At 38.5% G+C, this 25,224-nt stretch overlaps 1 protein-coding gene across 1 annotated transcript in view; it reads left to right on the top strand.

Annotated features, from left to right (window-relative positions):
* The window catches only part of SLIT3 (slit guidance ligand 3), a gene marked incomplete at its 3' end in the record, with an annotated part of 569,754 nt that overhangs the window by 473,942 nt on the left and 70,588 nt on the right, over positions 1-25,224 (top strand). Inside the window, exons 24-27 of the mRNA XM_081320704.1 lie at positions 1,357-1,428; positions 8,723-8,886; positions 10,849-10,973; positions 14,220-14,317. Coding sequence (XP_081176830.1) covers positions 1,357-1,428; positions 8,723-8,886; positions 10,849-10,973; positions 14,220-14,317 — 459 coding nt within the window. The remainder of the gene's footprint in view (positions 1-1,356; positions 1,429-8,722; positions 8,887-10,848; positions 10,974-14,219; positions 14,318-25,224) is intronic.

Here is a 25,224-nt window from a genome sequence, read left to right as displayed (position 1 = left end):
TGCAAATTAATTTTTGATTCCCTTTCCAGTAGTTCAAGTTCAGTTCCCAAAGTTCAGTTTTTCAAGGATTTTACTATTTATTTTAATATTTCATAAAAATTACAAAGCATACTTGCAGTTCAACAATTAGGAAACGAATACAATATTAGTAAGAAAGGTACTAGTGTATTCTATTGTTTATATTCTAAACCCTCAGGAGCCATTTTTTTTCGAATCCAGCTGTTATACAGACACAATACATACAAATTTTAAAAATTAATCTCCTCCAGAGAGCCAAAATCACATAAGCACATAGGAAAAGATATGGTCAAAAAGTAATGAACTTTGTAATTTTTACTGTACTTAGTAGCATTTTCAGGACCTAAAGCCAGGATTTGCACAAGCTATCGGTTAGGGCAAATTCAATTCAGCAAGATGATAATTGGCTGAATAGAAATTCTGGAAAACATAGTAGCAATATATATGGTAAACTCTGATCTATATAGCACTGCGTTTATTAAAAAGACTAGTAGATATTAGCAAAATGGTGTCACTAACAATTTTCTCTATTACATTTGCTTCAGAAAAAAAGAATGTTTCCTATTTGTCTAGATCAAGAATTGAATAACTTTCCAGAATGTTGTCACAATCATGATTTCCAAAACAATTGTTGTCCTGTTGTCTAATTATTCTAAATAGCTTATTCAGATTCCAATTATGGTCATTTTTTTTCTTTGAAAAAGTCAGTGGTACTCTTTATTAAGGGAGCCAGTTTGGTCTATTGATTAAGGTGCTAGGATAGAATCTGTGTGTCTGTACGTTCCAGTCCCAATTGAGGTATGAAACTAGGACAAGGCAATGGCAAACTATTTCCATTAACATTGACTGAAAGGGACACTCACAAAAAATTCAAAAGCTACAAATAAATAAACTATCCCTTTTATTTCCTTTCTTTCCAATCTTTATGCAATGCTAGGAGTACAGTGGCTTGTGTGATTAGGATGCTGTGTTGGAGGTTAGCAAGCTTGTGTTCAAGACCCAAGTGCTGCCGTGGGGTGGAGTGAGTGCTTGTCTTTCACTCCAGCTCCTTCCGGGGTCATGAAAGGAGCCCCCAACTGGGTGTTCCCTGGACAACAGTGATGTCCTTTCAACCCAGAGGCACCTTGGTTGCATCGCATCTGGTTGAATGACATCACACTCGTGTCTGAAGCACCTCGGTAGCATTGTGATGCGTTGCGATGCGATGTGATGCAATGCTTCCTTATAAAATCTTTCTTGGACTAAATAGTTATTTAGCCAATAGGTATTAAATGCTAAGTTAAACTCTTTTTGTATCATAACTATATTCAAACATAATATTACTTTTTCTTCTCCTAGAACACTTCATGGCAATGATATATCCAGTGTCCCTGAAGGGTCTTTTAATGATCTTGTGTCACTTTCCCACCTGTAAGTATTGTTATCCTCAAGAGATTATTAACTTTGTACAAATTATTTGCTTACCTTTTGAAATTTTAATAGTCTAAGAGAAAATAGATCATTTATTTAGTCTACTTATATCAAAGTTAGACTCCAAAGCAAATTTTCAGCAAAATGCGAAAAACTTATGTTAATCTATAGGGTGAAAAATGTATGGATGAATTATCAAGCAGGCTCGTGGCTATTGGTTCTTAACTTGCCTACTAGTAGCACTATTGGTCCTTAACTTTCCAGAATACTTTTTCATCTATTTAAATAGGATTGATCTCCACTTCTTCACTCCAAGGAGAATAGAATTGACATTGCTAGAAAAAAAAAAGGGGGAAAGGGAAAAAGCCAAGTTAAAAGCCACACAGGGACATACAATTGCTGGAAAGATACCATCACGATTATGCTTTATGAACCATGTTATATAATAGTTTCTTCACACCCCATTTAGATTCCTATATTTCCCATTTGCTGTATCAGGGTATTTTGGGAAAAATGGCATTCTAAAGCAGTTTTCCAAATAACAAAAGCCCAACAAGGAATTAATGTTACTCTATTTTATATATTCACTTTTAACCCCATAGTGATCAGGGAACAGAATTAAAATATATGCTTAAATTTATAAACATTTCAACCTTTTTTAAACTTATATTCATTGCTCAAATAGCATCTATTGGTTAAATGAAGATGTAAGTTGTTTGTGCAGTACCATACTCACTAATGAACAACATGATAATGATTTATCAAAGGTCATGTTTAACAGCATTATTAAAGACAAAATAATTTCCAGTCACTTTAAATTCTACTAAAAATAAACATAATTTGTCACATTCACTCAAATAAAGGCAAATTTAAATTTGAAATACATTTGTATGTAGTTGAATTGATAACTACTGGTTAAAATAATAGCCTGTAAAAACCCTATTTATAAAATTAATTGATCCCAATCTGGACATTTGCCATTCTTTCTTAAAACAAAAATGGTTGTGTATGGGGTCACAAAAATACCACACTTATCTACTGTTAACTCTGCTTTTAGCAGAAACTGCAAAAAATAAAAATACACAATGGAGACACAATAAGATGAAACATTGGGAAGGAGGAACAAAACAAAACAGCACTGGATAAAAATGAGTTGAGAGACACAGGTAACAAGACAGGAAATGAACGGAAAGAGACCAGGCCGGTAGCTACTGGTATTATTCAGTAGCAATTCAGCCTACTTTCCAAAGATATCTAGCCTTTGTAGCTGCAATTTTCCCCTCTTCGTCTTTGGTTTTTAACGGCTTACTTTATTCTTATCAGCAAAAGTAACATCCAATCCTATTGTAAATAGGATTCTGAAGGAAATCCTGGTGGATAAACACACTGTTCCATTTGGGGGATTATGTAATGATTTTCATTATAATCATTACACTACCAGTTACCAGCTATAAATGTTCTTTAAGAAGCTGTTCTGCAAAGAAAGAATTGTCCAATAGAGAAGCCAGGAATAAAGAGAAATAGTGTTACAAGGGTTTTTTTGTTTTTGTTTCAATTTTTCACAAGGTTTCCATACCCTCAGCTACTCATAAGACATTTGACAATCATTCATCCTTCATTCGTTCTGCATCATTGCATACAGTAAATGTAAAAATATATTTTCTTCTGAAATAAGAAATTCTGGACCCATTAATTTTCTTGTCTGTCAACACCAATCACATATATTGTTTACAGAATAGATTGACAAATAAGGGTTGAAATTATGGGTTTAGAATAGTTTAATTGACATACTAAGTACATATTATATCTCCTTATAAATTATTATTATTACCTTATTACAACCTACTTATCTTTGGAAATAGTATGTAGTATTTAATATGTCATATTTAGACTACATAAATTGGAACCTTACAAGATGGGGGAAAAAGAGGCAAAATGCCTTTAATTCAAATGTATTTATTTATGTTTGAAAAACACTACAATCCTTAAAATTTTGAGGTAAATCATGACTGATTGTCCATAAACCCAACTTCATCCTACCTTACCTTTCCTAATCTGTGTCCTTTAAATTGTTAATTTTAAAATATCCTTCACATTTTATTTCCATATATAGTTACAACACTGAGCCCTGGCCGCACAATTAATATATTGTATTCAAACAAAAGTAACTGTCTTCAAAATATAGCTGTCAATTTTCTTAATAAGGAGAAAGCTCCAGCTCTACAGTGGAACTTTACAAACTTAGTTCAACATGAATTATCATGTTCAACGTCTTCATACAGTCTGCCATTACAATTAGTACAATAAAAAGATGTGCATATCAATGTTGAACTAAATGTAGACACACTTATTTGCAATTTAGGATTCAAAATCATTGTGCTCTCTGATGAAAGCTTTTGAATGCAGACAATGTTTGTAAACTTGTAATTATTATCAACTTCTAAATAGTGTGTAGTGGCAAGTGAGAACAATATTTACATATTTTAAATATATATCTTAGAATTCTATTTTAAAAGCTTGCAACAAGTGCAAGATGAATGCAATAACTAAAAAGAATGATTGTGTTCAAGCAAAAATGGCTTGTCCTTCATTACTTTCTTTGTTATGTCTCATTTCCATTTCCTCTTATCATTGCTTTCTTACCTTAAAAATTTGACTTTGCATTGCGTAAAATCCATGGAAAAAGTCTATTTTCTTCTTTCCAATAACATCTTTGGGAAAATCTGAGAAAATAAACATAATTTATTATAACATTTAAAATCTACAAGTTTTAAACAAATGAAAGAGCAAAACAGATAAAGTAATCACACTGTAAATCAAAATAAAGCTGCTAGCAGTGGGAGGAAGAACATGAAATTAAAATGTTGGAACTGATATCCATCTTTTTATTTGGTGCTTTGCCCTATTTCGGGGAATGTTGGAAGACTAAATTATTAGTGCAACAGATTGCTTGAGCCACTGGATTTTTTTATTGGTCCAAAATAGCTGTTGAAACATATTTGTACAATTAAATAGAGATAACTTAAGAGTACAGGTTTGTATGTTGTATGTACATGCATGAGCTCATATATAGTCAATCCAAATAATTTTAGTCTGTGTGAAAATACAGACAAGATATAAACTCGGTCCCTTTAAGGAAACTTTGTTCTTCTTATTTAATTTTAATGTATGAACTCTTGCCAGTAATTCAACACATGAACTCTCAGCATGAGTTTGTCTAGGGCAGACTTGTTTAATCAGTCATGTCTGTGGTTTTATATCAACAATTTTAGTTTATAATTTTATCCATCAGTATTACATCTTTTTTTCTCAGTAAATCTTTTTTATCGACTCCATTTCTAAAACATCTGTAAAGAAAAAGTCAACATCCAGAATTATCTTTTGATCATTCTTTCTGTAAATAATTTTCTAACTTTCTCTCTAGGGGCTGAATCCAACTAATATTTTCTTCTCCACAGGAACAATTTCTAAGCTTTAAGTAAAAACCTAATGTCAAAAGCAGTTTATGACCATTGAGATAATTGTCCTTAACCTTTAGATCATTATCCTAAAAAATTATTCTTGAACTTCAAGGGGATCTGAACTCTTAAACCTTATATTAAAATAGCACCTTTACTGAAAGATGGACTTAGAAAATATGTTCAAAAGCCATTGAAATGGACATTTATTAAATATTTCAACTTCTCTAAAAATTTTCAGCCATTAACTGTTGTTAGAATTTTTTCTAAAAAGTTAAAGGGGAACAAAATAGTTTTAATTTTAATATGTATTACGGTAATTTTATGGGCATAATGGTTTAATGGCTTTTTTAATTTTTGTATTCTGTTTTTTATTATGTATTACCCTGTTCACCGCCCTGAGTCCTTCGGGAGAAGGGCGGTATACAAATTAAATTATTATTATTATTATTATTATTATTATTATTATTATTATTATTATTATTATTATTATTATTATTATTATTATTATTATTATTATTATTTATTTATTTATTGATGGGATTTATATCCCGCCCTATCTCCTGAAGGACTCAGGGCGGCTCACAATAAAACATATAATAAGTGCATAAATCAAGATAAAATGAAATTGAGAACATCAGTGCAATAAAAAATTAGAGAATTTAAAAATGAATTAAAAATACTAAATATAAATTAATTAAAATGCCTGTCAGTCTAGGTCAGCTTGGTGGAACAGGTGTGTTTTGAGGCCGCGGCGAAAGGATTGGAGGTTTTGGGCTATCCGAAGCTCAGGGGGGAGCTGATTCCATAGGGTTGGTGCTCCCACAGAGAAGGCCCTCCCCCTGGGGGTCGCCAGCCGACATTGCCTAGCTGACGGTACCCTGAGGAGGCCTTCTCTGTGTGAGCGTACTGGACGATGGGAATTTGTTCCCGGCAGCAGATGGTCCTGCAAGTATCCCGGACCTAAGCCATGTAGGGCTTTAAAGGTAAGTACCAGCACCTTAAATCTCACCCGGAGGGCAACTGGTAGCCAATGCAGCTCACGCAGGAGGGGTGTAATATGGGAGTATCGGGAAGCTCCCATCACAACCCGTGCAGCCGCATTCTGCACCAGCTGAAGCCTCCGGGTGGTCTTTAAGGGCAGCCCCATGTAGAGAGCATTACAGTAATCAATACGGGAGGTAACGAGTGCGTGGGTGACTGTACGTAGGGCATCTCGGTCCAAAAAGGGGCGCAATTGGTATATAAGACGAATCTGGGCAAATGCCCCCCTAGCCACGGTTCCAATGTGATCTTCAAAACTGAGTCGTGAATCTAGGAGGACGCCCAGATTGCGTGCTTTGTCAATGGGAGGTAACATCTCTCCTCCTATAGTCAGAGATGGAACCTCTTGGACTAAACGAGATGACGGTATGTACAGCCACTCAGTCTTGGCCGGGTTGAGTCGAAGCCTGCTTTCTCCCATCCAAATCTGTACCGCTTCCAGACAACGGGACATCACATCGAGGGCATCACTGGGTTGGTTCGGGGTGGAGATGAATAGCTGGGTATCATCAGCATATTGATGATATTTCACCCCGAAGCTACGGATGATCTCTCCCAGCGGCTTCATATAGATGTTGAACAGGAGGGGCGAGAGCACCGAACCCTGAGGCACTCCACAATTAAGAGGCCTAGGGCTTGACCTCTGCCCTCCTGCCAACACCGTCTGCGAACGGTCCGAGAGGTAGGAGGAGAACCAACGCAGAACGGTGCCTCCCACTCCCAGCCCCTCAAGACGACGCAGTAAGATACCATGGTCGATGGTATCAAAAGCCGCTGATAGATCTAATAGGACCAGGACAGAAGAATAACCTCTATCTCGGGCCCGCCAGAGATCATTCACCAGCGCGACCAATGCCGTCTCCGTGCTGTGCCCTGGTCTGAAACCCGATTGGTACGGATCTAGATATTCAGCTTCCTCCAGGTTCAAAGGGAGCTGTCGTGCCACCACGCTCTCAACGACCTTCGCAAGGAAGCGAAGGTTGGAGACAGGACGGAAGTTGTTTAAAACAGCTGGGTCCAGTGCCGGTTTCTTGAGGAGGGGCCTTACCACCGCCTCTTTCAAGGCAGCAGGGAAGTATGCCAATCAATCCAATATAATACCTAATATTTATTTATTTCATTATATTCCACCTTTCCTTTAAAATTCTTAAGGGATCATCCCTCATTTCATATTCACAACAACAAATCAATGAGTTAGTTGGGTTATCCAATTTCTCACAGCCAAAGTCACCAATTAATTCTGTGCTTGAGTCTGGATATAAATCTTGAGTTTAACCAGGTCCACTTCAGTAGAATAAAAATTATTCCACAATGGTTCTCAACGCCTGCTGGAATAAACTCACCAATCTTAAGAAATTTATAAAGATAAGATTGACTCACTTGAGTGAAGTCTTACTGTATTAATGTTTTGGTTCCATACTCATTTATCTGGGAATAAACCCTACTGAATATAATTAAACTTCTGATAGGTTCCTGTTGTAAAGCTGAATTTCCATATTCTTTTGGGAGTAACATCCATTGTTCAGTGGTGTTTATTTCTCAGTGGAAGTATATAATATTGCATTGCAAATAGAATTATTTCTAGTCATATTAGGCATCTGTTCTTCAAAATTATTATTTTAAGAATTTTTATATTAATCAATATCAGAATTACATAAATCATTTCCTTATTCCATGATCATAGCTCAGGGAAATTCTGATTATCTACAAAATATGTTTCTATGAACTCTTAGCTTGCAAAAATAGCAATGCATTAAATACTTAATATATGCTCTAAGAACAAAATGCAAGAATAAAGGGGCAAGCTGAAAGCCTTAGAAAGTTATTCAATCATAACGTAATGATAAGGATGGCATCTCCTCTACAGAGTGGACGCAACATGCTTTCTAAGTCAAAGCAATAGGTGACCAGCTAGATTGTTGAATCTATGGAGTAGAGAATAAATAAACAGAAATTGAGAAAAGATTAATGTGTATTCCGATGTATAGTGATTTTCTCATTGTCCTTCCTTGCATGTTTGTAATCAGTGATCAGGCTACCACACACAAATTTGTCTTTTCACCAAAGGGAGAAGAATCATTTGCTTTTTATGTAAGATATAATGACTTCCAACCAGAAATTAAATGAGATACTGATCCAGAGTTGCCTGGAGCTTTTGAGAGGAAAAGCTTGATGAGTTCTTAAAGTTACAGGAATAGACAGGGGTTCTTCATTACTTGCATTCAAATGATATATAACATCTTTTATCAGGAGCTATACATTAGATCTTGTTCCAAGCTGCCTTGTGTGTGAAATTAGATTGAGGATTGCTAGAAAATCTTCTCCCTTTGTGTCTGATCTCCTTCTCATTCTGTGGCTATGTACTTCCAACTTCAACTACCTTTTTAGTTTGAGGAAATGACTGATCCTCTATATCGTACCCATGCATTGAGGCAGGGGTGTCAAACTGCTGGCCCATGGGCCGTTTGCATCATGCAGAGGCCGCGCCCACCCCAGCTCCAGCAATGCAAAAAAGCCACAATATATTGTGACACGTCACGTGACGTGGCGAGTTTGACACCCATACATTAAGGTGAGGCTATGCATTGAAATTCTTGCATTAACTATAGGTACAAAAAGAATGGAACTGTAAGTACTGGCAGTACTGACAGGTATCAGAGACCAACAACAACTGTATTAAGAACTTGGATTTGTAAATCAAGGAATTTTCTTCTAATTGTACCAGCAGAAAGAAAGAAGTCATAATCGGACAATTATCTTTTTCCCTTCTGTTTTTTTAAAACCCAATTTAGGGCACTTGGTACAAATCCTTTACACTGTGACTGCAGCCTGCGTTGGCTTTCAGAGTGGGTAAAAGCAGGCTACAAAGAGCCCGGCATTGCACGGTGTAGTAGTCCAGATGACATGACAGACAGGCTTTTGCTAACTACACCAACTCAGCATTTCCAATGCAAAGGTGGGTATAATTCTTGGACCTCTGCACTTAGATTGGAGACCACCAGGAAATTCCGGTATAGACCTGTACTAGAAAAATAGATTTTAAAAAAAAATCTTGTAAAAAGGTAATTGCAACCCACTTTTCTGCTACTTCTAGTTGAAAAAAAATATGGACCCATTGGACAAGCTTAAGAATGGCTTTACTTTTGAGTGTAAAGAATTGAAACTTGTGGAAGATAAAGAATTAAAACTTGGTGATGAATGCATGGCATGATTCAGTCCTAATTTGTCCTCAAAATCTCTAAGCTAAAGAGAAACTATATACTTCTCTTCTACCTAAGAACGCCATTTCCAAAAACATTACTGCAATATAAACGTGCTGCCTTCTTTTAATTTTGCATTTTCATTACCCTTAAATCCAGTATTTCCCTGTATGTTAACCCTTAGCATTTTCTTAAAACCGGAAAGTGTGGGGTTTCTAGTGTTTTGTGACCCAGGCTACCTCAAAGGGCTGACACTTGTTTGTTTTCATTCATTTTCTTTATAAATGAATGAAGGATGAAGTGAATCCTTCTTAAGATAGTTTTTTTTTTTTTGCAAGTTAGCTTTGTTCCAGCATAGTCCTCTCGCCCCTTCTGTTCAACATCTACATGAAACCGCTGGGTGAGATCATTCGTGGTTTTGGAGTTGGGTATCATCAGTATGCTGATGATACCCAACTTTTCATTTCGACCCCAAACCACCCCAGTGATGCCCTCGACGTGATGTCCCGGTGCCTGGAGGCGGTCCGGGTCTGGATGGGGAGGAACAGGCTTCGTCTCAACCCTGACAAGACGGAGTGGCTGTGCGTACCGGCATCTCGGGATATTCAGGATATCCCACCCCTCATTATGGGGGGTGAGTCTTTACCTCCTGTAGATAGGGCTCGCAACTTGGGAGTCCTCCTAGACTCACAACTCTCCTTAGAAGATCATATTGTAGCTGTGACTAGGGGGGCGTTCGCCCAGGTTCGCCTGGTGCGCCAGTTGTGGCCCTATCTAGACCGGGATGCCTTGCGCACGGTCACTCATGCGCTCGTGACCTCTCGTCTTGATTACTGCAACGCTCTCTACATGGGGCTACCCTTGAAGACCACTCGGAGGCTCCAACTGGTACAGAATGCAGCCGCGAGAGTTGTATTGGGAGTCTCCCGATACTCCCGTGTTACACCTCTGCTCCGCGAGCTGCATTGGTTGCCAGTTGTCTTCCGGGTGAGGTTCAAGGTGTTGGTAATGACCTACAAAGCCCTCCATGGCATGGGTCCAGAATACCTTGGGGAGCACCTGCAGCCGGCGTCAACTTCCCTCCGCACAGTACGCTCCCACAGAGAGGGCCTCCTCAGGGTGCCGCCGGTCAAAGAATGCCGACTGGTGGCCCCCAGGGGGAGAGCGTTCTCTGTGGGTGCACCGGATTTATGGAACCATCTTCCGGTTGAGCTCCGGATGGCGCCCGATCTCCGCTCCTTCCGGCGCGACCTTAAAACCTATCTCTTTAAACAAGCTGGCCTGGCCTGATGGGACGGGGTGGGATTTTTATTAACGACTTCAATTTTAAATTTGTATTATTTCCGGGCATTGTTTAATTATGTTTTAATAATCTAATTTTAACTTTTGTATCTAATTTTTATGTATTGCCCTGTTCACCGCCCTGAGTCTCTTGAGAGAAGGGCGGTATATAAATTAAATTAATAAATAAAATAAAATAAATAGTGTTTGTACCTGAAGAGCACTAACTAGGGTCACTGATACATAATACAGTAGCAGCATTTAAACTCTCAAAAGAAAATTTCCTAGTTCTTTTATGTATTTATATACACATGTTTATGCAGCACCACACACCAAAGACTCTGAGTGATAAGTATATTCCTGTAAATAAGGCAATCTCTTGAAAATGTTTTAAATTGTTGTCAAATCTTTTCAGATGTATTCTTGTTTTATTGCAGGAGTTGTTGACATTGGTATTGTGTCTAAATGTAACCCTTGCCTATCTACTCCCTGTAAAAATAATGGGACTTGCAACAATGACCCCGTGGATTTTTACCGATGCACTTGCCCATTTGGCTATAAGGTAGGGTATCTGATAACAGCTGGGTTTCAACATTGAATGGAATCAAAACTAACACAGACAGGGAAGGAGATTGTGCTAAAGGGAAATGAGTATTGTTTGAGCTACATAGTGAATTCTATACATCATGGGTGTCAAACTCACGAGATGTTGTGACGTATCGTGACTTCTTTCCCATTGCCGGCAATGGGGTGGACGCGATTTTGGCATGACACATCTGGCCCAGGGGCCAGCAGTTTGACACCCCTGCTATACATGGTCCTGCATCTCAAACACTTTTTTTTCTGAAGTGGTATAGAGATTTTACAAAGTGGAACAAGTAGTTCCTATGCCTGTGTATATTGTATTTGTATAAAGTATGCCTAAAAACAGAATAAGATTGAGAAGTGGAATGCTTACAGATCACAAGGGCTGAAAAAGTAGAAGAAGAAGAAAAATATATGAAAACCCAGGAGCACAAATATAAGGAACATTCTATGTAGCCAAGTAAGCTTGCCTCAATCTCTGAAAAATATATATCTACAACTGTGCTACGCATTGAACAAAAATGACTTTTGACAAGTTCAGAGGTGAACATTATGAAAAGAGCATTTTTTTTAATATACTAAACTGATCCCCACTAAAATGTCATGCTAATTTGGTAACAATGCCTTTCTTCCTTTTCACCAGTCAGCTTCAAACATGGCTGTTCATCTGGAATCTATTACCTTGATAAATTATCCCAAACCTGCCCATTCAGCATTGTTATTCCTTGTTTGATGTAAATGTGGAGTAAACTTTCTGTGGAAGAGTTCACAGCTATATCAATAGGCTGTGGGAACCTTAATCCAAGTATGATTGGGCAAGACTGAGTTTTACTGAATACTTAATGGCAAGGCAATTCTGTCTTTTTTCTAAAACATATAATTTGATAATCACAGCAGGTCTTCAGTCACAGGCATTACTGCAAAGGAAATGATATGATTAAAATGAGAGAGATGACATAATTCAATAGGATATGCTGGATAAAGTAATAAAACCTTAAATAGGAATTTCAGTTGTAGAAAGCAATTGATGCCAGCTCTACATAGTACATGGGTATTCTTGCCCCACAGTAGCAATGCTAAAAAAAGTTTTATCCATCCATTTACATTAAACCAACACGAACATACTTGTTTTAAAGGAAGCAAGGAAAAATGTGGTTTAGACAATTCTCTTTGATTTTGATCTGTAAGCATTAGGAAATTGAGTGTAGAGACTTTGTGAAATGAATAACACGCTCTTCCTCTGTTAAAATAAGTTGTGCCCTTGCTTATGGGTAATTATTTAATTTATTAGAAGTGTCACAAAGATGAAAATAAAAATTTATTCAAAAGTATAGTACAATTCAAAGAAATTATAGAAAAATATAACCAAAGAGATATGTGTAAGTTCTTCTAAATTCTAGAGAAAATCACTTTTTTTTCCTTTGTTTTTCCCCATTGTCACCTCTCCAATAATTAACTGTTTTTCCGGAGAGATTTTTTTTTAACTATGTAAGAAAGGAATGCTTTGGGATCTAGGATTGGGGTATACCTTCTCTCAGTAAAGCTAACTGTAGAACATGAAGACAAAACCTTTTCCTTTTTCAGTAGGAGGGGAAATTTTGTCATTCCTGACTCTCCTTATTAGACTAAAGTATTGCTTTGATGTGGGATTTTTAAATTTGGTTGGAGGAAAAAAATCTAAGGAAATAAAACCAGGGCTGCACATCATTCAAGAATATTTGGAAGAAGTGCTTAAGAAGTCCCCTTTTAAAATTAATGTAATTATTAAAGCTACCTTTCCCCCTGGCCACCATTTCCCCCTTTACTGAGAAGCCTGAAAAGTGGCTATTTTTGTGAATAGCAGAGTAGTGCTGAATTTGCATGAGTTCCAGATTACTTTTTCCAAATAATTTTCAAGTGTGCACAGAGCTACTAAAATATCTCCCCCATGTCCTCTCTTTATGTTTTTTTTTTACTTTCCATCTCTCCTTTCAATCCCTTTCCTTATCTGTACATTCTCCCTTCAATTATAAATCATTCATTTTACTTTTTCCATGTATCTCAGAGAATATTGTTATGTCTGGGCTGGTATGAGAGAAACATGATCCTAGTCTGCTCTCAGCAATGGTTTCTGACTAGGTAATTTTGGACCAGTCACTCTTACTTAATCAAACCTTACTAAGCAAGTTATTGTTGTGGCGAAAATGGGAAGAGAGAAGTTATGTACAGTATGTTGCCTTGAGTTCTTGAACAAAAGGCAGGACATCAATGAAATAGATAGGAGATAGATGATAGATGATAGATAGATAGATAGATAGATAGATAGATAGATAGATAGATAGATAGATAGATAGATAGATAGATAGATTGATAGATAGATGATAGATAGATAGATAGATAGATAGATAGATAGATAGATAGATAGATAGATAGATAGATAACAGCCTTCTTTAACCAGAATGCTCTTTAGATATGTGGGCTTTGACTTCCATAGTTCTTAGCAACGACAGTGCTTATTGGAGAATTCATAAAGAGTAGACCGAAGCTCTTTGTCTGAATGGATTTGACTATTATAAAAGACAATGGGTTCATATTATTTAATATGTTTATAGCAGTTTCATACCAAACTTAATCTGACATCTGAATACGAGCATTGACTAGCAGAATGTCTTCCTGTGTTACATTGAAAGACTCAGTCTGTGGACAATACATTCTACAAGCATAGCAGCTCATCATGAAATCTCTGTTAGAAAGAAATAATACTGTGCCTGGGAAAGAATGCTGATGATTTAACTCGACAATGGAAGTAAAAAATTAGTGCTGCAGGGTTTTATATAAACATACTTTCGAGGGACGATTTTTCTACAAAAAGTTGCTTTGTTAAGGGGTTGATTAACTCAACAGCCTAAGATCCAATAAGTGGCTGTATGTCTCTTTTCATTTAAATGTTTATTGTTTATATTGAATACTTTACAAGGACATAATGTGAACTACATATTCAAAACCTGGCTGATAAAATGCCTTTCACCATGCAGTTCCAAATACTCATGTATTTATTATCTTCTTGTTGTCTTGCGCTGCTTTAATAGAAAAAAAAACACCTTTCCCTGAATAAGAATCAGAATGATCTGATTCTGAAGGATACATTCTTTGTGCCTGTGAAGAACAGGTTAGGAAAACATAGTGAACTTCCCTGTCAGCGATAGACAATGACTAATGCTTCCTGTTTAACTTTTACTGATAGGGTCGAGATTGCAGCACACCTATTAATGCTTGCATTCAGAATCCATGCCAGAATGGGGGAACCTGCCATCCTACTGACACAAATCAAGATGGATTCAGGTAAAATACAGTTTTCCTTTAAACCCCCCCCTTCCCCCTCCCTCCTCCCCTCCCTACCTCCCCCCTATCCCCCCCTCCCCCTCTCCCTCCTCCCTCCCCTGCCTCCCCCCCCTACTTCCCCTCCTCCCCCCCTCCCCCCCCCCGACTTCCCAGAGCAAAATACAAGGTATATATCTAAAAAGCAATCATGAACAATCATATACTAACAATTATAAACTCTAAAATCCATCACTCTCTAGCTTATATAGAATAAACCAATCCTTAATAATACTAAATGTATATAAAGAACTAAAATAAAAGAAAACTAGCGTCATTCCCATCTATGTTCTTCCACAATTCACTATTTCCTAAACATATTCTCATTTACACATCACAAACACCTATCCCTATTAACCTCTCTAGCCAAAATAGGCTATAATAGATAGTTCTTACACAAATTAACCCACATTAACCCACAAAACTTTCTTCCTCTTCCTCTGTAATAAATTGTCCATTAATTCCAAATTAAAGATTCTGTTACCATACATATCATCCCAAAACTCTTAAAAACACAACTACCACTTGACTATCAGTATGTTGTGGAAGTTCCATAGATTTCTACTAGACCTATTTTCTTTTCTTTTTTGAGCGTTTTAAGGCAGCACGCGTCACCCTCTGTTCTCTAGGATCATCCAAAAGAGTTGCATCTTGATCTCCTCCTGTACCATTCTCGTCTATCTGTCCATCTTCATCCTCTTGATGTTCTCCTTCTCCAGATCCCTCTGCAGCTTCCAAAAGTGTTGATGGGGTTACTTTTAAGACATTGTTGTAAAAATCATGCGCTTGCTTCACAGTACCCAAACAGTACCTTTTGCCTTCATACAAGAAGCTCAACCCAGCTGGGATCTCCCATCTGAACCTTATATCCCTTTGCTTGAGCTCTTGCACAAGAAATATAAAGTCCTTCCTTCTCTTTAAAATCTTTGGAGGAATTTCTTTTAGAACCAAAACTTCTTGACCAGCAATCACAACTTTAGTATCATAGGCAGCTTGTATAACTTCATCTCTAATTTCCCTTTTTACAAAATAAACCACCACATCTCTAGGCAACTTTCTCTGTTTAGCAATCCACGAGTTCACACGAAACACTTTGTCCATGCCTTGTTTTATTTCAGATGCTGGATGGTTCAATACCACCTCAAAAGCCTCAGAAACCAGCTGCTTTAAATCTTCCTTAATATTCTCTTTTAGGCCTCTAATTCTAACAGCAAACTGCATCTGATAAAATTGAGCCAGACTCAGTTCGCTATCCATTTTGTCTTTTAAATCTTCAATTTCCAATACTTTTGCTTCTAATATAGCATTCTTTTGAGTCAGTTCTTCCACTTTGTCATCCAGCACCTCCACACATTTAGCTACTTTATGCACTGAGGACAAAATGTCTACCTTTATCTCTCTAAGTTTCTGTTCCATCCTTTCTTCCATTCTCTGCTCCAATTTCTCCAATTTCTCCTCCATCTGTGCAAATTTAACACCCATTGACTCCAAAATTAACTGGGTATGTTTTTCAAGATCCTTCGATGTCACTACATCTGGAGAATGCAACGCCTGCAGTAGTGATTGTTGTTGCACTGGAGAATTTCCAGCACTCCGAAAAGTTCTAGGGGGAGGTTTAGACGCCATCTTTTACTTACAATTGTGTCGCACTTTCACTTTAAGTTTTAAGCAAAGTCCATCAAGCTCGAGAGTAAAATAAAATAATCCTCTTCATCTCTTCATCTTTCCCTCTTGTACTGCTCTGCCTGCTCTTTTCCTTTCATAGTCTCTCCTTCAAGCAGGGATGGTCGCAGACGCCTGGCTCTGCTCCATTCCGAAGCAGAGACGCTAGCCAGCTGGGAGCAGCCCAGGCTATGGGGGAGTTCAATCCTTCAGCCGCCCAAGCTCCAAGCTCAGGCGGCCTCGGAGAACTCTACCCCTACCTGGGGCCTCACCCCCTCCTCTTCTCCCGAGGAGGGGGCTTCAAATTCGCCCGAACAGCTGTCTACCGCACAAAATTATCCCAGAGAAATTAAACTAAAGCATGATCTAGACTGGCAAAGTAAATCATTGGCCCAATCGTTTTGCATGAGAAAGTTATACATGTACTTACATCGTTCCTGTTTTAACACTGGAGGACTTAAAAGTATTTAACTTTGTCTTTACCAAGACTTTCATCTGAAACACAGAATTATATTTGGGTCAGGGCTGAGTGGATTGTGTGTGTGTGTGTGCAGTCATCCCATTTTGATTCTAAAGATGTGCTCTGGACCATAAGGGAGTGTGATGTAGCAGTTCTTTACAAGAGCTTGTAAGTCAAAAAATTTTCAGATGACAAAGCAAAGATTTGCAGGCAGGTACTGTATTAAAAGGGACGCGATGGCTCAGTGGGTTAGGACGCTGAGCTTGTCGATCAGAAGGTCGGCAGTTTGGCGGGTTAAATCCTGAGTGCCACGTAAGCGCCTGTTACTCGTCCCAGCTTCTGTCCGCCTAGCAGTTCGAAAGCACATAAAAATGCAAGTAGAAAAATAGGGACCACTACGGTGGGAAGGTAACAGCGTTCCGTACGCCTTTGGTGTCTAGTCATGCTGGTCACATGACCACGGAGATATCCTCGGACAAGTGCTGGCTCTTCAGCTTTGAAACGGAGATGAGCACCGGCCTCTAGAGTCGGAGACGACTAGCACGCATGTACGGGGGAACCTTTACCTTTACCTTTTTACTGTATTAAACTGTTAATATATGCTTTACCTATTGCCATTTATCTTATTAAATTCCTACAAATTCCAAGTTCAAACCATTCACTGGTTCATTGTAGACTGTTTAAAGTGGAATGTTTAGGATAGTTTGCCTCAAATAATCCAGTTGGATTCTAAAAGGCCTCAGAAGTGTTTAGGTTGGTTCTGCGAATGATTCTATCAATTTCTGTGTGATACCTGGAGTAGGATGGCTAATAGGATTACTCTAAAGTGGCTTTTCAACATACTTCAAAGATGGTCCTATAATACAGAAGTCCCCAAACTTTTGGGCACCAGGGACTGGTTACGTGGAGAGAGTTTTTTCTGCAGACTGGAGGGGACATGGTTTTGTGTGCTGCCTGCATCCTGCGGATGGGGCTTTGATTGTTTGTGCGGACCAGTTGCTGGCATGCCATGACCCGGTACTGGTCCATGGACCAGGGGTTGGGGACCCCTGCTATAATACATGGCAGCACTACAGGTCCTGACTTTAATATGATAATGCACAGCATAAAGTATGTGTGCAGGCTTATGCTATATTAATGTGTGCATCAAAGCGGCAGCTTTGTTTTCTGCTTTTATTGCACCAACAAGCTCAACACCTACTGAATTGTTTTAGATTTATTTGTTTCTTTATTAAATAGATTTGCAGGGATACTTAACTCACACATGATGATTCCAGGCAGCATACACCAGGGGTCCCCAACCCCCAGTTCGCAGACCGGTACCAGGCCACGGCCAGTTAGGAACCGGACTGCACAGCTGGAGGCATGTGGCGAGTCTGCAGGGGTCTGGGCAGGGGCGTGAGTGTGGCAGGGAAGAAGCCGGCTTGCTCAGTGCAAAGGTTCTCCAGCAGCTGCACTTGCAACTGGCTTGCAACATCTGAGCTCAGTGTCCTTCCTCCTCTTCCTCCTCCTGCTTCTTGTGCTACATCTTCTTCTGCCTCCTCCACCTCTTCCTGCTTCCTCTCCCTCCTGCTACTTTTTCTTCCTCCTCCTCTTCTTCCTCACTTTCCTCCTCTCCCCCTCTCGGCACCCCAGCTGGGCTTGTGCTCCCTTCACACGAGTCTCCAAGTTTGCAAGGCAAGTGCGCGCCAGCCCAGCTTGCAACTGGGGGCTTCCCCAAAACCTCGTTGGAGAGAGATTCCCCCCCCCAAGGTATGTGTTTGTGAGGGTGCTTTCTTAGGGTGCACTGCGTCTTCAAGGGAATCTCTCTCGTTTGCACCTTTTCTAGGACCGCTGTTTTTTTGCTTTTGTTTTGATGGTGCTCCAGGTGCCTCATGTTTTGGCAATTTCCTGCCTGCTTTTCATGGTTTAAGTGTGTGTGTGTGTGTGTGTGTGTGTGTGTGTGTGTGTGTGTGTGTGTGTGTTCGTGTATTACGCTTCTTTCTTCATGCAGCTCTCAAGTTTGCAAGCCAAGCATGCTCCTACCCGGCTTGCAATGGGGGACGTGGGAGGGGAGAAGCTACATTTCCCCTTAAGCACTGTGTCTCCAAAGGAATCCCTCTATCATCTGCACCTTTTCCAAGGCTGCTGGGCTTGCACAGTGCTCGCTCTCTCCCCCTCCCCCTCCCCTCTCTCTCTTTCTTTTTGAATGGTTTTCTCAACGTGCTAGGTCTTTGGTTTGTTTTGCTGGATGGCTGAGTTTAGGACTCAGAAAGCCACTGGTCTAATCTAATACAATGTAATAATAATAGAAATAAAGTGCATTATTTATTTGTTTGCTTATTTAGAAAATTTGGAATAAATATAATGAATCATCCTGAAACCACTACCTCCTCCCCCCCAAGTCCATGGAAAAATTGTCTTCCATGAAACCAGTCCCTGGTGCCAGAAAGGTTGAGGACCTCTGGCATACATGATTAAAAATCAACAATATAAAAACTCCAGAATGCAGACACACACACTACGGCAGTGACAAACGCAATTTTACAAGCCACTTGATCAGCTGCAAATCAAACTGGGGTCCCCTATCCCACTGACAAAACCATGTCTTCATGGCATTCCAGAAATGTAGCAAGGAGGGGATCAACCTTATTTCCAGGGGAACGATGTTCCAAAAGAAGGGAATCACCACAGAGAAGACCTTCTTCTAGATCCCATCAGGTGTACCTCCTTAATAGATGGGACCTATAACATACCCAGCCTTTCCACTTTGGTAGGCCAAGTAGATGTAACTGGGGTCACATAGTTTGTCCTATACCCGCGCCCCAAGCCAGGCAGGGTTCTGAGCAGTCTAACTTGTACTGCTGTCTCCTCTTCCCAGAATTATTTTATAAAACCCTCACATAAAACTTTATGTGAGTTTTTTGAGGAAAATATCTCTGCTGACCAATCCTGATGCCACCTTTGATGAAAAGCTAACTGTGGGTATATCTACTGACTCCTTGAACAATTAAACAGGATACATTTTCAATATGTGATATCTTGGGATATGGGCAGATTCTTGGAACAATATGCTCCACCGCTGGATCTTTCTCAAAGGTGGCTCATAGGTTCTAGCCAGTAGAATATTAAAGATGCTAGAGTTCACATCTTACATCTTTATCAGTCCCTTGAAGTAGACCAGACTAGGAAGCTAAGGTTAAGAATTCTAATACTACATTTTTATGAAGGTATAGAAACAAAATCTTGCAAGTCTGAATGCACTTCCCCCTCCTCCATTATGATCTTTCAGAAAACTAGATGCCAGATCAAGTTTCAAGCCCAGGAAGATAAGAAATCCTGGGTTGATGGCCTGTGTCAGAAATACATAATCTTGTGGTTGATCCCATAAGAAAGAAGTTTTTCATACGTAAGTACGGTAAGCAGCTAAACAGCTAGGCAAACAGAGATTGGAAGGAATACTTTCTGTCTCTCTTGACATCAATCTGGGCCAAGGGCTGGTCTTATTCTCAGCATCAATTTACAAAGAATGCTGGTATTCTACTTCTCGTGTAGTTCATTTCTTTTTCCATTGTGCTTCAAAATGAATCAAATCTTAGGGGATAATCCATAAGTAACATTGATGTGCATGAAATGTTATATGGAAGCCCTCCTCGGAATGTTCTGTTGTTACGGCCTGTGAAAGAAATTATATTTTCTATATATCTTTCTCTCTCCCAGTGAAACATATTAATACACATACTCAGCTGCCAAACCTGTCAAATCTTTGCCTTTATAAATTTAAGCCAAAACATTCTTCCATATGAAATGCCAAGTGATTTAACTCGAAGGATTCTGTAAGTCACAGACAAGAAAAATAATCTTCTAAATAACAGCAGAGTGGTGACATAAGCCAGGAAATACACTCTGTTTTGACTAGAACTCCATTCTGATACCCTTTCCTGTTCACGCTGTGGTTATGTTGCATAAAGGGCCCAAACAGCAGGTAATACTGCTTTTCATATTTTCGTTGTAATATGCTGCCACAACAGTGTCAGTAAAAGGCATGGGATCAGGTAGAAGTCTTAAACAATATGCTTTTCTTTTACCTTAAATAAGGATGATTACTCCAGAAAGAAATGGAACAATTATTTATGAGGCCTATTAACCTACCTATTTTTTTAAAAAAAATAAAAATAAAACATTAGTTCATAAATTTCTTAGCTTGCACTGACTATATAATAATGCTCAGAATATGGATAACAAACAAGAAGTGCTAAAACTCTTTTTTTATTAAAGAGTTTTTTTAAAAAAAATTACAATACATATCCCCAAAACCCACCCACCCCAAACCACCCCCCTTCCCCCCCCCACTTCCCAGAGCTGAATACAGGGTTATAGATATAATAATCATATTCTAACTAAAATTATCCATTATAAAATTAACCAAATTCATAATGTGCTTTAACTCCCCTTTAACATAGATACATTCAAAGAAGTGCTAAAACTCTTATGACCGGAAGGAAAATTTGATTTTACATGTATAGTAGACACTTGATGGGTTAAATCCCATGGTTATACTAGAGCAGCTGAAGGTTATAATTTGGTCAAAAGAACAGAAACAAAAGAAAGAGAGGAAGAGCTGCATTGTATGTTAAAAGTATCCACTCTTACTCAGAAATCCAAATGAATCAATTTGGCAATGTTCTGAAAGCATGAATTAAAACAAAACAGTTATTGATGCCTGCCATCATGCGGGTGATGCTGTCCAAAAGCAAACTGCAAGACATAAAAGACAAATGATCAGGAAGTTTGGGAGACAAACTTTGCCAAACATAGATCTCCCAGGAAATCCTTGACTTGATTTGATTATGCCAGTTTTATTTAAAGGACAGAGGAAGACACAAAAGGATAAACCTTTCCTAACTTGATAGTAACCAATAGAAAAACTTAGATGGTGAAGTGGAAGTAGAAAAACTTAACATAAAGTGATCCGGAGAGGTATCAAATAATATGCCCTAAGATTCAGTCCTGAGCCATCAATAGTTTATTGATATCTTGTAGGAGGAGAGAGTGAGAGAATGCTTACCATATCTGAATGTGGTACAAAACTGGGTGGATGAACTATTATCCTGGAAGGCAGAAGTGAAACTGAAAATAATGAAATATTTAGTTGAGGCAAATCTACCAGATCTCTAGGATACAACATATCTTGGGGAAATAGTTAATAGTTTAATGTAAATAGTTTCCTGCAAACAGGAAAGAAGACAACACAGTGATGTCAGCTGCAAAGAAAAGGATCATAACAATTATAGGTATATCACTAGAAATATAACTTTCAATCACAAGAAATCATCATTCTACTATATTCTGTTATGATTATTATACCTTGTGTACTTAATCCTGGACACCGTACAGGGCACCAGAGTTCAGGAAAAGTAAAATCTCAAAGAAATTGGAACATGGTCAGAAAAGAGCAGCAATGATGATTTAGCTGACTAGAAGTTTTTATGAAGAAACTCAAGGAATTAGGAGTGTTCACCTCAGAAAAGGGAAGGCTATGGTAAATGCCTATTAGAAATTCATACAAAAAAATTTAGATTTGTTTTCTATCACTTCAAAGTATAGGACAAAGAATATGACCTCAAAATATGAACAAGCCAATTCTGGAATCAGTGATGTGTTTAGGAAGAGGCTATTGTCACAGATGCTTTAATCTGAATTACTGTGCTTAGCTAGAGGTTGGATTTATTGGCTGAATGTGCCCTTCCAACTGTATCATTCTGTAATTCATTTAATGATAAACAATTTGGTCTCAAATGTTGCTTTCTCTTTGTGACCATTATTGTTCATTTTTTTAATTTTGTATAAAATAATGTTCATAGTAAACTTTACTTGTGCCCATTTCACACTCTCTTTCCATCCTCTAGGAATAAGCACATAAAGCTTGCTATTTCTAACATCCTGAAATTATTAATGCATATAATGTCAAGCCCTGGGGAAAACAGGAGATTCAGGCATTTCAAATGAATATAAAGATTTATTGCAAGCTTAAGCTCTCTACAAAAATCTGAGCTACTAAGGGTCAAGGGAGTTAAGAAGGAGCAGGAGTTAAAAAGGCTTCAAGGTGGGCTGGACTTAGATCTCTTGCAGGCACACAGGGACTCATGACTTATGACGCGTTTGACCTCTCCCTCGGGCTCAGCCTGGTTATCTCCTACATATATTTTGTTTTCAAAATAGTAGAGTTTGGTCTTAACCTTTCATCTTGAGATATTGAATATAGTAAAATTGGATATAAAAATAGCTTTTGATATAATTTCTGTTTATTGTATGACTAAGACAAATAATAGCAAAAATATACACTCTTACGACTAAGACAAATAATAGCCAAAAGATTTGCTTATCCCCTCTAGCTGTCTCAACTGAAAATGATGAACAAAGGAATTATACTTTCATATTGTTTAATTACTGCTGACATTTTAATAATATTTTCCACTGAAGAAAATAGAGTTCAAGAATATTTCATTCTGACTGAGCCATGCCCATTGTAGAGAAGCCCTAACAGCTCCAATGTTTATTGGCAATTTTGTTTTTGTAGCTGGAGCATATCAATTTGTAGGATATTAAATTCTGCCTCTTACTTCCAGTAGCACAAAATTCACTTAAGAACTTCTTTGGGGGTGGGGTGGGAGAACTAGGCTGATAGATTTTTTTACTGCGATAGTGTTCCATAGTTGATGGATAAGTTCAATGTTTATGGACTATTGAATCTGTCCAATTGATATGCAGGTGCATATAGTTATTTAGCCAAAGGGCTTTAAAACATTTGCTGGAGAGAGAAAATATGTTTGAATACAACAGCTGATTTGTAAACCAAATACATCTGGCCAACATATACATCATCCAAAGAGTAAATTACTTGATCAGAGCAAGCTAATGTAATTTAGTACTTCCAATATGTGTAGTCACATCAAAATTTACCAAAAGAGCTGACCCTAATATAGCATTACATTTTGTACATTTTATTTATGCCCTTATGTTGAAGTGCAGTTTCTAAATGAAAAGAAAATATAAATTTGTTGTCATAGAGGCAGGACCAAATGGTCTTTTAGGTGATAGCATTGATACTGCTTAAAAACAAGGGAGCACAGTTTAGTTGGGAAGCTACATGAATCTCCTTCTAATAGATTTGGCCAGGTTCAATAATACTAATAGGCATATCCAGAATGTGTGTGTGTGTGTGTGTGTGTGTTTCTTTCTATTTTTTATATAAATAAATATATATAAAAAATATCTATCTGTATCTCTTTCGCAGTTGGGGAGGCAGTGAATTGGTGAATTCAGTACTCGTAGCTTCAAATGTATAATTCATTTACCTTAGTAACTCTCCATGACCAAAAATATTTTCATCTTCAGAAACTCCAAACATTTTGATCCTGTTTTTCCCATATATGTAAATGCATTAGAATATTCACACAATGTAAATGCATGAGAGAATTCACATACTTTTTTGCAGTATTTTTTTTCAAGTAGCCTCAAGCTGATTGGACATGTGAACCCATATCACATCAACAAAGAATGTATATATAGTGTCTAAACTATATGTTGAATTCTCCGAGAAATAAAGAGAACATCAAAGTTACAATGCCACTGTGAGTGACTGATCCTCAAAATTTCAGTTGTCCCAGCATCCCCACACAACCATATAGGTTGACTCAGCCTTCCATCCTTCCGAGGTAGGTAAAATAAGGACCCAGATTGTTGGGGGCAATAAGCTGACTCTGTAATAATGCCGCTGGGGGTGTGTGTGAAAGCCCTAACAAGCAGGCATATACATAGAATGAAGGCTACTGCTAAGCTTGTAAGCCGCCCTGAGTCTTCGGAGAAGGGCGGGATATAAATGGAATTAAAATAAAATAAAAAATAAAATATAATCATGATCTGGGTGCTTGGCAACTATCTTGCACTTACAATGGTTGCAGTGTCCCACAATCACGTGATTGCCGTTTGCAACCTTTCCTGTTGGCTTTCTAAAAAACAAGGTCATTGGGGAAGCCAGCAGGGAAGATTGGAAGTTCTGGTAAGACTCCCACATCCTGCAGTGGTCACCCTCAGCCCTGCCACCCTCACACACATACTCGCACACACCAGCAGCCACCCCCAGGCTTTTGTTGTGGCTTGCCCTAAAGTAACCACCAAAGTAACCACCCACACACAAATTGTCATGTCGACCCTTTGCACATCTTCATGCAACCTGCAACCATTCTGGCAGCTTCCTGCACCCTCCAACACCCTGCAAGCCCTACCCCATTCGTGCTCTGCCACACCAGTCCCTTTTGCATTCTCACACAGCCATAGCAGCTACTTACCTGCCCACAAGCCTGCTTGCAAGCCTGGGACTTGCAACTTCCTGCTGGCTTCTTCAGTGACTTTGCGTCTTGGAACATGGCAGCAAGTTGCAAGGAGATTCTTGCTTAACAATCTGGGTTCCTCACTTGATGATGACAACAAGGAGTACTGGGATTATCATCCCTAAGTGATGCGGTCATGTGGCATTGCACTTTACAATCACATTGCTTGATGGTGGAAATTCTGGTCACAAGTACTGTCAATGCCTGTCACTACCAGTACCTGCAATTAAAGTCCTTGCAATGAAAATGTGCAGGGCATGCACATATTGTGTGAAGGAGTGCAGTCTTTCATAGCCCGTCTTTTTAATGATATACTTTCAATGGTCTGCATGTATGTGTTCAGTCAAGTGGCATATAGAAACAGAAAATAAAAATAA

This window comes from Vipera berus (genome assembly GCF_964194415.1).
Source record: "Vipera berus genome assembly, chromosome: 2".
Lineage (NCBI taxonomy): Eukaryota > Metazoa > Chordata > Lepidosauria > Squamata > Viperidae > Vipera > Vipera berus.
This window is presented reverse-complemented; position numbering and strand designations above follow the sequence as displayed.